The sequence below is a fragment of the Amblyraja radiata genome, chromosome 13, assembly GCF_010909765.2.
Source record: "Amblyraja radiata isolate CabotCenter1 chromosome 13, sAmbRad1.1.pri, whole genome shotgun sequence".
Classification (NCBI taxonomy): domain Eukaryota; kingdom Metazoa; phylum Chordata; class Chondrichthyes; order Rajiformes; family Rajidae; genus Amblyraja; species Amblyraja radiata.
In genome coordinates this window covers 27,122,877-27,137,419 of record NC_045968.1, presented here as the reverse complement: position 1 = coordinate 27,137,419, position 14,543 = coordinate 27,122,877, and the positions used below count along the sequence as shown (strand labels likewise).

The 14,543-nt window shown below is 45.5% G+C and overlaps 1 protein-coding gene across 1 annotated transcript in view; it reads right to left on the bottom strand.

Annotated features, from left to right (window-relative positions):
- crocc2 (ciliary rootlet coiled-coil, rootletin family member 2) overlaps nt 1-13,632 on the bottom strand; it is a 241,308-nt gene extending 227,676 nt beyond the window's left edge. Inside the window, exons 1-2 of the mRNA XM_033031518.1 lie at nt 13,541-13,632; nt 10,690-10,840 (exon numbers count right to left, since the gene is read on the bottom strand). Of these exons, the coding sequence (XP_032887409.1) occupies nt 10,690-10,840; nt 13,541-13,591 (202 nt within the window). The 5' untranslated portion in view covers nt 13,592-13,632. The remainder of the gene's footprint in view (nt 1-10,689; nt 10,841-13,540) is intronic.
- Between the last annotated feature and the right edge of the window lie 911 nt (nt 13,633-14,543).

Sequence of the window (14,543 nt, the reverse complement as noted above, 5' to 3'; positions counted from 1 at the left end):
AGGTATGTCAGGACAACGCTGACATCCCAGATCTTGGTGTACCTAGGTCTAGGAGGGTTTGTATTGAAGATCCCTCTCATTAATTTGGCCACCAGCGGATGAGACCCTGTGGCCTGTTGTCCTGGTGCCTGCCTCAGATAGGCTGACAGTGCACTCCCAGCACAATTGATAGTGCTATAGCTTCGACTTTCATCGTGGTGAAGGCTGGCCAGGAACTCCAGTACATTTGTTATGGTTGTTGATCTGTATGTTGTCCCTGTTCTTGAGCAGTATGTTTCCCATTTTCTGATACTGGAGAAATATTGTTTCTTGGTGGAAAGTCGGTGAGATGCTGTCATCGTGTCCATGGTCCTATTTGACAATCCCAGGTCCAGTAAAGGTCTTTTTAGAATCTGCAACCCAACAGGTTTATTCTGTCATGGCATGGGTGACTTTTGCCTGAGACAGGGTGGATCAGTAGATCTGGTCCGCTGGGAATGGTCATGGGTGGTTCAATGACCCTGTCAAGGACCACTGGGAACCATGGCTGTGTGGGCCAGTCGGGTACTACCAAAATGCCTGAAGCAGAGTCCATCTGTATTTTGCGTAGTACCCGACTGATGAGGCAGAAGGGGGGAAAGGCATAGAAAAAATAGTTCCCCAGTTCAGCGAGAATGCATCCATCGCCGCTGCCTGAGGGTCTGGTTCCCAAGCGACATATATTGGTACCTGGTGGTTCAGTCGGGATGCAAAGAGATCGATATCTGGTGTTCCATATTGCTTTGTGATTTCAGCAAATGCTTTGGGGTTTAACATCCATTCGGTGTTATCATTGAATTTGCGTGACCTGGTGTCTGCCACTGTATTTAGCTTACCTGGTAGGTAAGTTGCTGATAGCCAAATATGTTTGTCGACACACCATTGCCAGATTGTGTTGACCAAATTATCACATGATATCGATTTTATTCCACCCATATGGTTAATATAGGCCACCATTGTGGTATTGTCAATCTGCAAACGGACATGGTGCATATTTGAACAATATACTTTTAACCCATAGAACGCACCCAACATTTCCAAATAGTTTACACCCAGTGTCAGGAGTAGTGATGATTCTAGATTAGTCCATCTACCACCTGTACTGGATATGGTATTAGTTGCTCCCCAGCCTTGAGCACTGGCATCTGTTTGTATTGTTAATGTTGGATTATTGATAATGATGGGACTGGAACTATGCCAAATGTTCTCTTTCCACCATTGTAACTAATATTGCTTCGATAGGTAATTTCATGGTTCGGTCAAAGTGACCTGCATGTTGTTTTAACGCTTGCACCTTTGTTCTTTGTAAGTTTTGATAATGCAAAGATCCAAACTGGGTAGCTGGAAACGCTGCTACTAATTTCCCAATTACTCTTGCCACTTGTCGAATGGTTGGTTGATTGTTAACCATTAATTTGTTACAGGCTTGTGCCAATTCTGCTGATTTTTCTTTTGGCAACGTTACAGACATGTGGACTGAGTTAATTGTGAATCTCAGATAGTCTATAGTTGTGGATGGCGTCAACTTAGATTTATCTGGATGTATGACAACCCCCAAGGTTTCAAATAAATGTTTAGTAGCTAATACTGCTGAATTAACTAATTCCATGGTTTTGCCTATTATCAAAATATCATCAAGATATGCCATGACAATATGTTTTTGTTTTCTTAATATTGCCAGGGCTGGTTTTAATATCTTGGTAAACAGTCTTGGGGCTGATGTTAGACCATTAGGCAATGATTTGTACTGCCATTGTTGCCCCATCCAGTTACATTTTAGGTATCTACGATGATCCTTATGAATGGGTACTGAATAGTATGCATCTTTTAAGTCGATGCTTGCCATAAAGTATCCTTTGGAAATCAATTGTTTAGCAGTCACAAATGTTTCCATTTTAAAGTGTATATACCTAACAAAAGTATTCAATGTGGTTAAGTCAATGATGATGCGACATCCACCATCTTTTTTGGTTTTAGTAAATATATTTGATATGAATTCCAAAGGTTCATGTTTAGATTTCTCTATGATTCCCTTTGTATGTAACCTCACCAGTTCTGCTTGTCCCTCACGTTTTTTCTTTTAGTGAGAGGGTAAATCCCCTTTAGGGTGCATGCTGACCTAGTGGCATATTGTGATACTGTTGAAGAACATCTAAGATGGCGGCCGTGAGGCTTGCCGCAGTACAAGCAGTGTTCCTGTCTGCCGTTTTAGTGTCTGCGTTATTTGTTTGCAAAGTGTCGTGCTTAATCCAGTACTCCCGTTCGGAGCTTTTAAACCTCAGTGATTCGGGCCCATCTACATCCTTGCTGGAGGAGAAATTACGGGACTTAAACATCTCAAGCCACTCTACATCATGGCTGCCGGCCGAAAAGGGCCGCCGCTCCGTCACCTTTGCCAGGTTCAGGAGACGCCCTTACCGGCCACCGCTCCCAGCCCTTCTGCTGTCAAACGTCAGATCCCTCCGGCACAAAATGGATGAACTCCAACTTATGATACAAACTAACAAAGACTACAGTGACTGCTCTGCCATCTGCCTGACAGAGACCTGGCTGGATCAATCAGTACCTGACCAAGCGGTAACACTTCCAGGTTTCACATTACATCGTGCCGATAGATCATCCAAACTATCGCACAAGGCAAAAGGCGGTGGCGTTTGCATAATGATCAATGAATGCTGGTGTACAAATTCTACAGAACTCACCCATGTATGCTCCCCGCACCTGGAATACCTCACTGTCAAATGCAGACCATCATTCCTCCCACGGGAGTTCGCATCAGTAATTATGATCTGTGTTTACATTCCACCAGAGGCTAACGCTAACACCACCATAGCCGAGTTAGCCAACTACGTCTCCTCAGTGGAAAATTCACACCCGGACACAGCAGTCATCGTCCTTGTGGACTTTAACCAGACCAATTTGTCATCTGAGCTCCCCGGCTACCATCAGCAGGTAACTTGCCCCAGCAGAGGGACCAACACGCTGGACCACTGCTACACTGCCATCAAAGAGGCTTACCGTGCATTCCCGAGGGCTCCGCTGGGCAGGTCCGACCACGCAATGCTGCTGCTAATTCCACAATACAGGCAAAAAGTTAAATCCTCCGAGACACCAACAAAACTTGTCCGGTGCTGGTCCCCTGAAGCCATCGAAAAACTCCGGGGCTGTTTCGCGTGCACAGACTGGAATGTTTTCCATGCTGCAGGTGACCTCCACGACGTTGCAGTGACGTCATACGTCAACTACTGCGTGGACCTGTGCATACCACTCAAAAAAGTCAAACACTACAATAATAATAAACCGTGGTTTAATAAGGACATTAAAAAATTAAGAAAGGAGAAAAATTCAGCACATCTGGCAGGAAACAAAGAACAATATATGGCTGCCAAATACAAACTGAGATCTGCTATAAGAAGAGCCAAATCCAACTATGCCACTAAACTAGAAGAACAAATCACTACTAGTGACACACGTTTCATCTGGAAAAAACTCCAAAACATGACGAACTACAAAAAGAAACGCACCCCCACACCTGACAGTGACAATCAGCTTCCTGATACACTCAACTTTTTCTATGGGAGGTTTGAGCAGGCACCGGCTCCACCTCCATCTCCCCCCGACCCCCTCCCTCCCCCCCCCCTTTCACCATCTACGAGGAGGAGGTGAGGAGCACCTTCAGGGGACTTAAGAGGAATAAAGCCCCCGGCCCAGATAACATCAGCCCCTCCGTTCTCCACCACTGCGCTGCGGAACTGGCTGGGGTTTTTACCAACATCTTCAACACCTCCCTCTGTCAAAGCTCAGTACCCAATTGCTTCAAAGAATCCATTATCATCCCGGTTCCCAAGACCAAGACCATCTCCTGCCTCAATGACTACAGACCCATTGCCTTGACATCGGCAGTCATGAAATCATTTGAGCGCATCATACTCAATCACCTGAAAACTGTCACCACCCCACTCATGGACCCATACCAATTTGCATACAGAGCCAACAGGTCAGTTGAGGACACTGTCAACTTAGCAACTCATCACATTCTGAACCACCTGGAGTCCGCAAACACACATGCCCGCATCCTGTTCATGGATTTCAGCTCTGCATTCAATACAATAAACCCGGCCAAACTGTTCAATAAATTACTGGACATGAACATTGACCCATGCATCTGTCACTGGATTCACAGCTTTCTCTGGAACAGGCAACAGAGGGTGAGGATCAACAATAACACATCCTCCCCTCTGTTCCTCAGTACAGGCACACCCCAAGGTTGTGTTCTCTCACCCTGGCTATTCTCCCTTTACACAAACCAGCTCACATCCCACCACAGCTCTGTCAACCTGTACAAGTACGCGGACGACTCAACCATCATAGGATTCATCACCAACAACCAAGAAACTGAATACCGTGCACAGGTCAACCAAGCAGTGACCTGGTGCACAGACCATGATCTCTTACTCAACTCATCAAAAACAAAAGAACTCATCATCGACCCAAGACGCCAGCCATCCCCCAAAACTCCTGTGCTCATTAAAGGTGAATCCATCTCCATCACTGACACATTCAAACTCCTTGGAACCCACATCAGCAACAACCTCAAATGGAGGACAAACGCAGACCACATCTATGGAAAAGCCCAGCAAAGACTTTTCCATCTCCGACAGATCAGGAAGTTCAGAGTAAGGTCTCATCTCATGCTCCGCTTCTATACAGCCATCATCCATCACAGTCTGGTTCGGCAGTCTCGACTCACTCTCCCAGAAGAAATTACAGCGCATCATCAACAGAGCATCCACAATTATTGGCTTATCCCTACCATCCCTTGAATCACTTTACCACAAACGGACACTACACAGAGCCCGCAAGATCATCTCTGATCCCACTCACCCTGCACACTATGCCTTTCAGCTACTGCCCTCTGGGAGGCTACAGGACAATTGCCTCCAAAACAAACCGCTTCAAAAACAGTTTCATTCCCACTGCAATTAACATTTTAAACTCTGTACGGTGAGGAATAAGAATAAGCATGGCCCTGATGTATTATGTAATGTGTCTGTCTGTATGTATATCTATGTTATATGTTTAATGTTTGATGAAATGTTGGAACCTGTACCGAGCTGTACTAATAACAAATTCCACCAGCCTGGCTGTGTGGTCATTAAAATACAATACAATACAATACAATACAATACAATACAATACAATATTTTCTTGAATACATTTTCTTGTATACTTTTTAGTATATAATTATCAAGTGTGATAGTCCTCCATGCTTCCAAAAACAGGTGTAGTCTCCCCACTGTTAGCAAAACCCCCCCACTTTTATGTACTGGTAGGAACCAGACCCACCTACCTCCATTGTTATTGGTAGAGTGTTCACTTCTTGGGTTTCTGGTTCCTTATCTGTCGGGGTGATGCATTTTCCATGGGGCCCGCTCTGGGATTGTCCTAAAAAAGACTTCCGGGGATGATATGCGGGCCCCGAGCTTTCACAAGTACAATGAAGTAGACGCCTACTGGTGGATGCGTAGGGGTACTGCCGTCTGGGTTGCGTGGTTTTGCTCGATCCGGGGCCTGCCCTCATAAGTCCAAATGCCTTGGATTCTTCATCCAGATCTTTGACTTGTTTTGGTAAGTCTTTGCCAAATAGCAGGATCTGTGGTTCTGAGGTCCTGATGCCCTGCCCAATGTACCCCCAGATTTGACTGTTAACGGCAGGCACATTGAGCGAAATGCAATTTTCGGGAGACGTGTAAAGATCCAACGCCTCATTGACTACCTGTTCTTGGAGTGGTTTAAAGGACAGGTAGTCAATGCTGGCCGCCAGTTTAGGCTGTAACGGCCATCCCGCTCACGGTGTTGCCGCGTAGCGGTTCACCACTCCCAGCAGCTCTTCCTGATCCTGTACCCCCAGCATACTCCCGTGTTCTTCAGCCAGTGATCCCTGTTCTTGACCAGCCCAGTCCTGGTCGCCAACGCTTCCCTCTGCTGAGGGTGATGCGATGGCCAGTGCATGATAATGCACTGGAGCGGGAGTGCTTGTGCTCCCTTGGCGAGCTTGCCCCATCTCCCGGAGCAAGTCTCGCTGGAGTATTTGCTCCATGAGCCTTTCCATACGGCCCAAACGGCCACCTGTGCTGCTCTCGGGCGGTGAGTCTTCCACACCGAACTCATCCGAGTAAACCGGCCTGTCCAACTTCCGTTTAGCCTTGCCTCCAGCCCGCTGCGGTTGTTCGAGCTGTGGTGCTAGCGGCGCTGGGCTTGGCTCGGAAATATTGTCGGTGACTGAGGACCGCAGCGTGTACGGTCCAGGTGCCACCGGTCGCCCCCCACTGCTGGGACCCTCCTGGTCTATTGCAGTCGGACAGGGTACGACCTTCTTTGGTTGTTTTCCCTTGTTCATGCTTCCAAAATACAACCTCAGAGTAAGTTTACTTACCTGGAGGTCCCGTTTTTAAACTTGTTGCGGGAGAGCTCGTGCTCCCGTCCGTCGCTGTTGCACTGCGTGAGACGCTATGTCGCACATGCGTGCTGGCGGGGTCTTCACGTAGTCACTCACGTGACTCCGAAGTAAAATAGCTTCCTTTCTTGTTCTGCTGTTCACACAATACTTACACAGTCCCAGTTCGAGTTCAGTTCATTTATCTGCAATTATGAGATATTCAAAAAGTTAAAGAATTTATTCTTTTTATTTAATCTTTAATGTGTTTGCTACTGGAATAAGAAAATATTACTTGTGTTTGAAACATTTTCGTATCTTTATTCATAATTTATATGTAAAAATATATTTAATCTGAGGCAGGCAGCGACTGTATCAGTGTGATGTGGACTGATGCTTTATCTACAGGTGGTGTGAATGTACCGTTATTGCAAAGATTTATCTCCGAGAAAAAACGGAGTACAGGGTTGACCCTGTGAAGGAGCTGTGGAGGGTTTGTGCCGTTCCAAGGTTGCGATGGTTGCGGTACATTTCCCCCAGCGATCTCGCCCAGTGCACGTTGACCAGCACAGTTCACCAGCCCTTGTTAGCAAAGGCTCTTTGTGCAGGTGTTACCCGAAGCCCAAAGGTTTTGTGGAATTTCTGCGTTCGGATCGGGCACACAGCGAGCTAGCGAGAGGGCTAACAGATTAGATCAGATCAGCCCAGGTTGCCGAGTGGCCGAAGAGCGGATTTTAATGGGTCATTATTAGACTGTTCCATCTGTGTGGCATCGCCAGCTCTTTCTCTCCCAGATCCCCCATCCAACTGTCGACAAAATCCGACTGAGAAAATGCTCCCACTCATATTACGAGTTGGCTCTGCGTTTGCCTACTCGCGGCGCCTCCTTCAAAGAGAGCGAGAACAGGTCCCATCAGCTGGGGAGTTGTAACCCACTCCTGAGTGAAGCCTCTAGTTTGGCTGTGGTTCAAATGGCTGCAAATTCTCATGATTATCACTGCCCGGTAAGCCGGATCCAGCTCCCAACTATGTGCCCTGACAGACTGGAACTGTCTGAAATTGGTTGACCACACAACTTGTAATTCGTGTAAATTAATATCGAATTTGAATGGCTGTGACTCAGGCTAATGCCAGCGATTTGATAATTGACAGGTTCATTCCAGGTATTCTTGCGTTATCAAGGCTGGTGCTGTATTGAGTCAATAATTTAAATAGATACAATTGTGGATATATGCCGCCTGCAGTATGCTGTGACCTACTGCTGATATATTTGACAAATTAATCTATATTACTAAATGTCTGATCTTGACCACTTCCTGTTGTTCTGTATATTGATTTTGGAAAAAACGCTGCCACTTACGGCTGTGATTTTTGGCCATCTTACTCAGAGTCCTCCTCCGCTGCGCAGGACAAGAGGATTTTTCCCATCAATGAAAAATAAAAGAGTTATTAGTGTTTAAAAAATGTTGAGATTCTCCTGAAGGCCACGCCCCTTCCGGAGGGACTATAAAACCCGGAAGTGTTGAGTGCCTCAGAGTCTCTGCAAGATGGGGGAGCGAGAGGGTCACGTCTCTCAGTCTGAGCTGTGAATAACACTGAACACATGTCTACTAACCTGTGAGTAGTTTTACTGACCTGTCAGTGCCCTTAATGTGGTTTGAAAATATAGTTTGGAAATGCTAAAGCTGTGTTGCCTTTGGTTTGGAAATGTAAAGCTGCGTTGCCTTTGGTTTGGAAATGCTAAAGCTGTGTTGCTTTTGGTTTGGAAATGCTAAAGCTGTGTTGCCTTTGGTTTGGAAATGCTAAAGCTGTGTTGCCTTTGGTTTGGAAATGTTAAAGCTGTGTTGCCTTTGGTTTCGAAATGCTAAAGCTGTGTTGCCTAATTAAAGTTGGCTTGCCTAATTAAAGTCGCCTTGCCTAATTAAAGTTGCCTTGCCTAATTAAAGTTGCCTTGCCTATTTAAAGTTGCCTTGCCTAATTAAATTTGCCTTGCCTTCTATATAATTAAAAGTCTAATCATGACCACTTTCTGTTTGCGTTTTGTATTGATTTTAGAAAAAACACTACCACGTACGGCTGTGATTTTTGGCCATCTTACTCAGAGTCCCCCTCCGCTCATCAGGTGCCAAGAATATTTCATATCGATGGAAAATAAAAGAGTTATTAGTGTTTTTAAAATGTTGAGATTCTCTCTCATGTCAATCAGGCCATGAAGGCCACACCCATTCTGGTGGGGGGGGAGGGACTATAAAACCCAGAAGTTTGGCGTGGTTCAGTCTATGCAAGATGGAGGAGGGTGAGGTCACGACTCGCTGTCTTTAGTGGCCTTGCACCCTACTTGAAATGATATGAAACTGCACTTGAATTTGATGGCCTTGCACCCTGCTTGAAATGGAATTTCAAGGAATAGCCATGAGTCAACTGCCAGCCCACCAGCCGTGAGTGAGTGAGCTGCCAGCACAACAGGCTTGAGTGACTGAGCCACCAGCCCAAGAATCTATTCGGCCTACAATGTCCATACTAGCCCTCTGGAAACCAGTCTCTTCAGCCCACAACACCCATACTAGCGCTCCAGAAAGCCCCCCCCCCCCCACTGGCCACCAATATTGGAATTGGTGGAGAGGTGGAATATTGCGTCGGGGGACCAGCTCTCCCTTGTGATGCTGGGATCCAACGGGTCCCACTTAGATTACTTTATTTATAAATCTCATTGAAATGAATATGCAGGTCCGTACACACACAGTAGCTCAGCTGGCGAGAATGTTTAGCCCAAATGACCCATGACCTGGGCATGCACAGTTGTAATACCGAACTCGCTTATTGTACAAGATACAAGCAAGGCTACCCCTGAAGTACTGTTTTTGTCATTATTCAAGGAAGGATATAATGCCATTGAAGGTAGTCGAAATGAGATTCACAGCTAATTATTGGGGTTAGAGGGATTACCCATCATAAGAAGCCAAATAAATTAGTTCTATATTCTTTGAAGATTAGAAGAATGAGAGGTGATCTCATCACCTTTATCGTGCCCCTTTGTAACTTTCTAGAATTTAGGAGATTGAGATTGAGGGGGAATCTTATAGAAACTTACAAAATTCTTAAAGGATTGGACAGGCTAGATGCAGGAAGATTGTTCCCGATGTTGGGGAAGTCCAGGACAAGGGGTCACAGCTTAAGGATAGAGGGGAAATCCTTTAGAACCGAGATGAGAAGAACATTTTTCACGCAGAGAGTGGTGAATCTCTGGAACTCTCTGCCACAGAAGGTAGTTGAGGCCAGTTCATTGGCTATATTTAAGAGGGAGTTAGATGTGGCCCTTGTGGCTAGAGGGATCAGGGGGGTATGGAGAGAAGGCAGGTACAGGATACTGAGTTGGATGATCAGCCATGATCATATTGAATGGCGGTGCAGGCTCGAAGGGCCGAATGGCCTACTCCTGCACCTATTTTCTATGTTTCTATGTTTTCTTTCTGTCTAACCATCTTTATTACAGCACCATCTGATTAAGAGGTTATATAGCAAGAGAATTTAAATTTGGTTAAATTGATCAAATCTGGAATAAAAAGCTAGTGTCAGTAATGTTGACGATGAATCTACCCTGGTCATAAAAAAAACATATTTTCACCCAGAGAGTTGTGAATCTGTGGAATTCTCTTCCGCAGAAGGCAGTGGAGGCTTGACTGGATGTTTTCAAGAGAGAGTTAGATTTAGCTCTAAGGGCTAAAGGAATCAAGGGATATGGGGAAAATGCAGAAACAGGCATGATCATATTGAATCAGCCATGATCATATTGAATGGTCGAATGGCCTATTCCTGCACCTATTTTTGCATGTTTCTATGTTTCTATATTGCTCACTAATATCATGTGGAATAAAATCCCCTGCCCTTCACCATTCTGACCTATTTGTGACCTCAGACGCACAGCAAAGGAATTGGAACAGCCCTTTGAATGCTGCAGCAAGACATTCAGTTCAAGGGCAAGAAATGTCAGATAATTACTGTGCCCCATACTCTATGAACTAATAAATTCATAGAATATGGGAGTTTGAGTACCATAGGTAATGACATTCTCAAAGGCTTAAAATATAACAGAGTGCAGGAAGTGAAAGTGGAGAATAATGCTCTACGATAATGTTTGCTAATGGTCACTATCCAGTCCCACGGTAACACAAGCATTATATTTACCACAACCCTATTGCTCACTGGTGGTGTTGTACTTAGAGCAGTACACTAACCTTCCATGCTTTCCTCAGTTAGATTCTTGGTAACTATCTCTCGGATTCGAGCAGAGACGGGAGTTGGAGCAGAGTCCTGCCCCTCGCCACAGATCGTCAGACCTTTATCCTCTTCAGGCACCTCTGGATTCAGGATGGTCTCTTCCAATTTCTGAAACGATAACATAACCGTTGGCACACATGGTGAGACCAAACATCAGCACAACTGCAGTGTTGGTGACATTGGAATAATTGTGAAGCCTGTTTGAGCAGTTTTTACAAGATTTTGTTAAGATTATAGTAATAGAATTGTCAATAAAGCAAGGGATCCGCAATCTGTGAATACTAGAGGAAAACACTTCATACTGAACTTTCTTCAATGACAAGGAGAGATTGGATAGGCTGCGTTGGTATTCCTTGGAACAGAGGTAGTGGATGGGACCAGGGGTTGGCTGATAAAGGTAAACAGAATTATGGGGGACATAAATTGGGTAGACAGGAGCTAACATTCCACATAGCAGAGTTGCTAAAAAGAATAAAGGACATGGGTTTACAGAAAAGGATAAGGCTTTAAAGGGCATACAAGGAAGATTTTCTTTCATCCACAGGGCAGTTAGAATCTGGAGCACACTGCCTTGGTGAGGTTAGTCCTTCCACAAAATTTAAGAATTAGTCATGAAGACATTTCTTCTCTCAAAGACTGGTGAATCGATGGAATTCTCTGCCCCAGTGGAAACACATAGCTGACCCAGATGATGATGCAGTGGCATAGCTAGAGAGCTGCTATCTCACAGCTCCAGTGGCCTGGGTTCAATGCTGGCCTCGGGTACTGTTTCTGCAAGTTTGCACTTTCTCCGTGACTGCCTGTTTCACCAGTGCTCTGGTTTCTTCCTATATCCCCAAATACATGCAATTGGCTGTTGCAAACCGGTGTCTGTAGAGGGATCCTGATACAAAATATTATGTCCATTCTATGCCCAGAAGATGCTTGACCCACTGAGTTCTTTCAGCACTTTGTTTGTGATCACAGCTAACCCTTTTGTTTATTCTATTCCTCCTCCTTCTCTGCTAGTCCAAACTTATCCCTTTTCCAAATCTTCCCACTTATAATAGCCTGAAACAGTGGTTCAGTTATTGCCTTATGGCGCCAGAGACCAAGGTTTGATCCTGACTACAGGTGCTTGTCTATACGGATTTTCTACATTCTCCCTGCGACGTGTGTGGGTTTTCTCCGGGATCCTCTCACACTTCAAAGGCGTACAGGTTTATGTTAATTGGCTTGGTATAATCATAAATTGTCCCTAATGTGTGTAGGATAGTGTAAGTATGCGGATATCGCCGGTGGACTGAAGCGTTTGTTTCCGAACTTTATCTCTAAACTAAAGGAAATTAAATCAACTGTTTTACTTTCCACAGGTACAGCTTGACCAGTTGAGTGTTCCCAGCATTTTCTCTTTTTATTTCAGATTTCCAGCATCTGCAGGTTCTTAACTTTCAATGTTGCCATAGTTTTTTTATTTATTCACTGGGAAAATCAGCAGAACCAGTCAAGCTACTTACATATCTCAAGGAATATTCCGGTCATTACATTGAGAAAACTTCATTGAGAAAACTGATCATTATACACAAATTATTCTCAAGGATGTTTTAATCCTTACCACAGGGGATTTAGAGTGCAATTCTTCCCCGCACTCCACTAGCTGTTAATAGAATTGGTTGCTGATTTGGAAATTGTGCCCAAATCCATAAGGGAGGAAGGGTTTGGTAACTGCAGGTTTGTGGAGGAGGGGGGTAGAGTGAATTGCTTTTGTGACGAATAAAATTGACTTTGATTTTGACTTTTGCATGGAATATGTATGGCATTAATTGAACAAATATTGTAACTAGCCTGTGATTCTCTGCTGCAAAATGGTGATCCCAAAAGCACAAAATGTTATTGATTATTAAAGCAAAAATGATGCTTAACATTGAACATTTTTTTTAAAGCTGCAGATGCTGAAAACTTGATAGACCAAAGGGCCTGTTTCTATGCAGACCTGCACAATCAAATACAAAGGCTTATATTTGCATATTCCTTTCCATGCCTCGGGAAATCCCCGATCAGTCAACGATCAGCCTTTTCAAGTGTAGTCAGACACTACGAACAATGCTCAGCATGTTCCATGGACAGCAAGGGCAATGGAGGGGGAAAAAATCACAATTCAAATTCAAAATATTAGATCTGATCTCAAATTCACGGTTCTGCGTTGTTGACTGTCCGCTTGACCTCCATGCAGCAGGAGAGCAATTAAAGGAACTTTAAAATGATGAGCCACTGGTGCAGACAGACAAAATCTGCACCAAAATCAGAAAATGATGGAGGCACTCAGCTGGTCAGGCAGCATCTGTAGAAAGAGAAGGTAGACACTAAATGCTGGAGTAACTCAGTGGAATAGGTAGCATCTCTGGAGAGAAGGAATGGGTGACGTTTCAGGTCGAGATGCTTCTTCAGTCTGTAGAAGGAGAAACAGTGATCAGGTTCGGGATCCTTCATCGGGTATCTGCTGCTTGGAAATGGGTGGGAATGTCCAATGCTGTGAAAGTGCAGGCGGCGCGGTCCCCTGGTGAGAGGAAGGGTGAGTGGAACAATAGCTGGTTTCGAGGATGGGGTTTTCCAGCTGCTTCTCGCAGGGGAGCAAAGTCCGATTCGGCCCGGCGGCCCTGGGCGGTGCAGGTGCACGGGGTTGCTTACAATATTAAACCGGTCAATTCCTCCGAGCATTACAAATGCAAAATAAAATTGAACCTGTGAAGATACCCCTCGCCTTGAGCATTCTTCGTTTGCAACCAGTCGGCCGCCGGAGTTAAACTTGCCGGTAGCTCGGCCGCCTACCTGGATCACTGCCTCCAGCTTGTCCTCGGCAGGCTGGCTCGGTGAACTCATGGGGACCCACGGCAGCTCCGGAGCTCGCCCGCTCAGCTTCAGCAGCCCCTTACGGCCCGGCCCATCCCGCTCCCCCTCCTCCCCTTCCCCCAGTCCGGCCACGGTTGCCGGGGAAACAGGACGCCCAGCTTGCGTTGCCGTGGAAACAGGACGCTGGGTGCAGGCAGTTGCCTGGTGGCGGGGACGCCGAGGACGGCATGGAGATTGGAGCTGAGCTGCTGGAGCCCGGAGGCGGGATCTAGGCAGTTGGGAGCGGGATTCAGCTCAGCCACACATAGGACGCGCAATAACCCAGAACATTGCACTGTTAAGCTGCAATGCACAATGATATGGATGCACTGTAAAGGAACTTCCGATTTCATTGTATTGGCCTCTTGCAATCAACGGCGCATAAAAAGCAAGATATTATCCGGCTTCCCAATTATATATTTTTAAGTTGCATATTTAGTTTCTGCAGTAAATGGAGGCAACGCGCTCGGATCAGCAGGTTATCGAGGCTGACCTTCGCAAAGTTTTCAGAGATACCAAGAGGCAATTCCAAACCAAGCTAGACTCCAAGTCTACCACACGATTGTGGCAAGGCTTGCATGTTATAGTGGGCTACAACGGGCTACACAATAAAGTCAGGCAGAATTGCTGGAAAATAATGCATCCTTTTTTCCATGTGAGCCCGATGCATTCCCATACAGTACAATACAATTCCCTCCAATCAGTCTGAAGAAGAGTCCTGACTCGAAACATCACCTACCCATGTTCTCATGAGATGCTTCCTGACCTGGAGTTACTCGAGCACTTTGTGCATTTTTTTGCAAACCTGCATTTTGTTTCTGCATTATGGTACATGCTTGTTTTGAAGAGAGGGGCAACAAATTGATGTCAGTTGCCCTGGCAGTCTGAGCCCACAGTCTCTGCAGCAGACATCAGATTGGCCTTCTTGAGAGCAAGCCTGCAG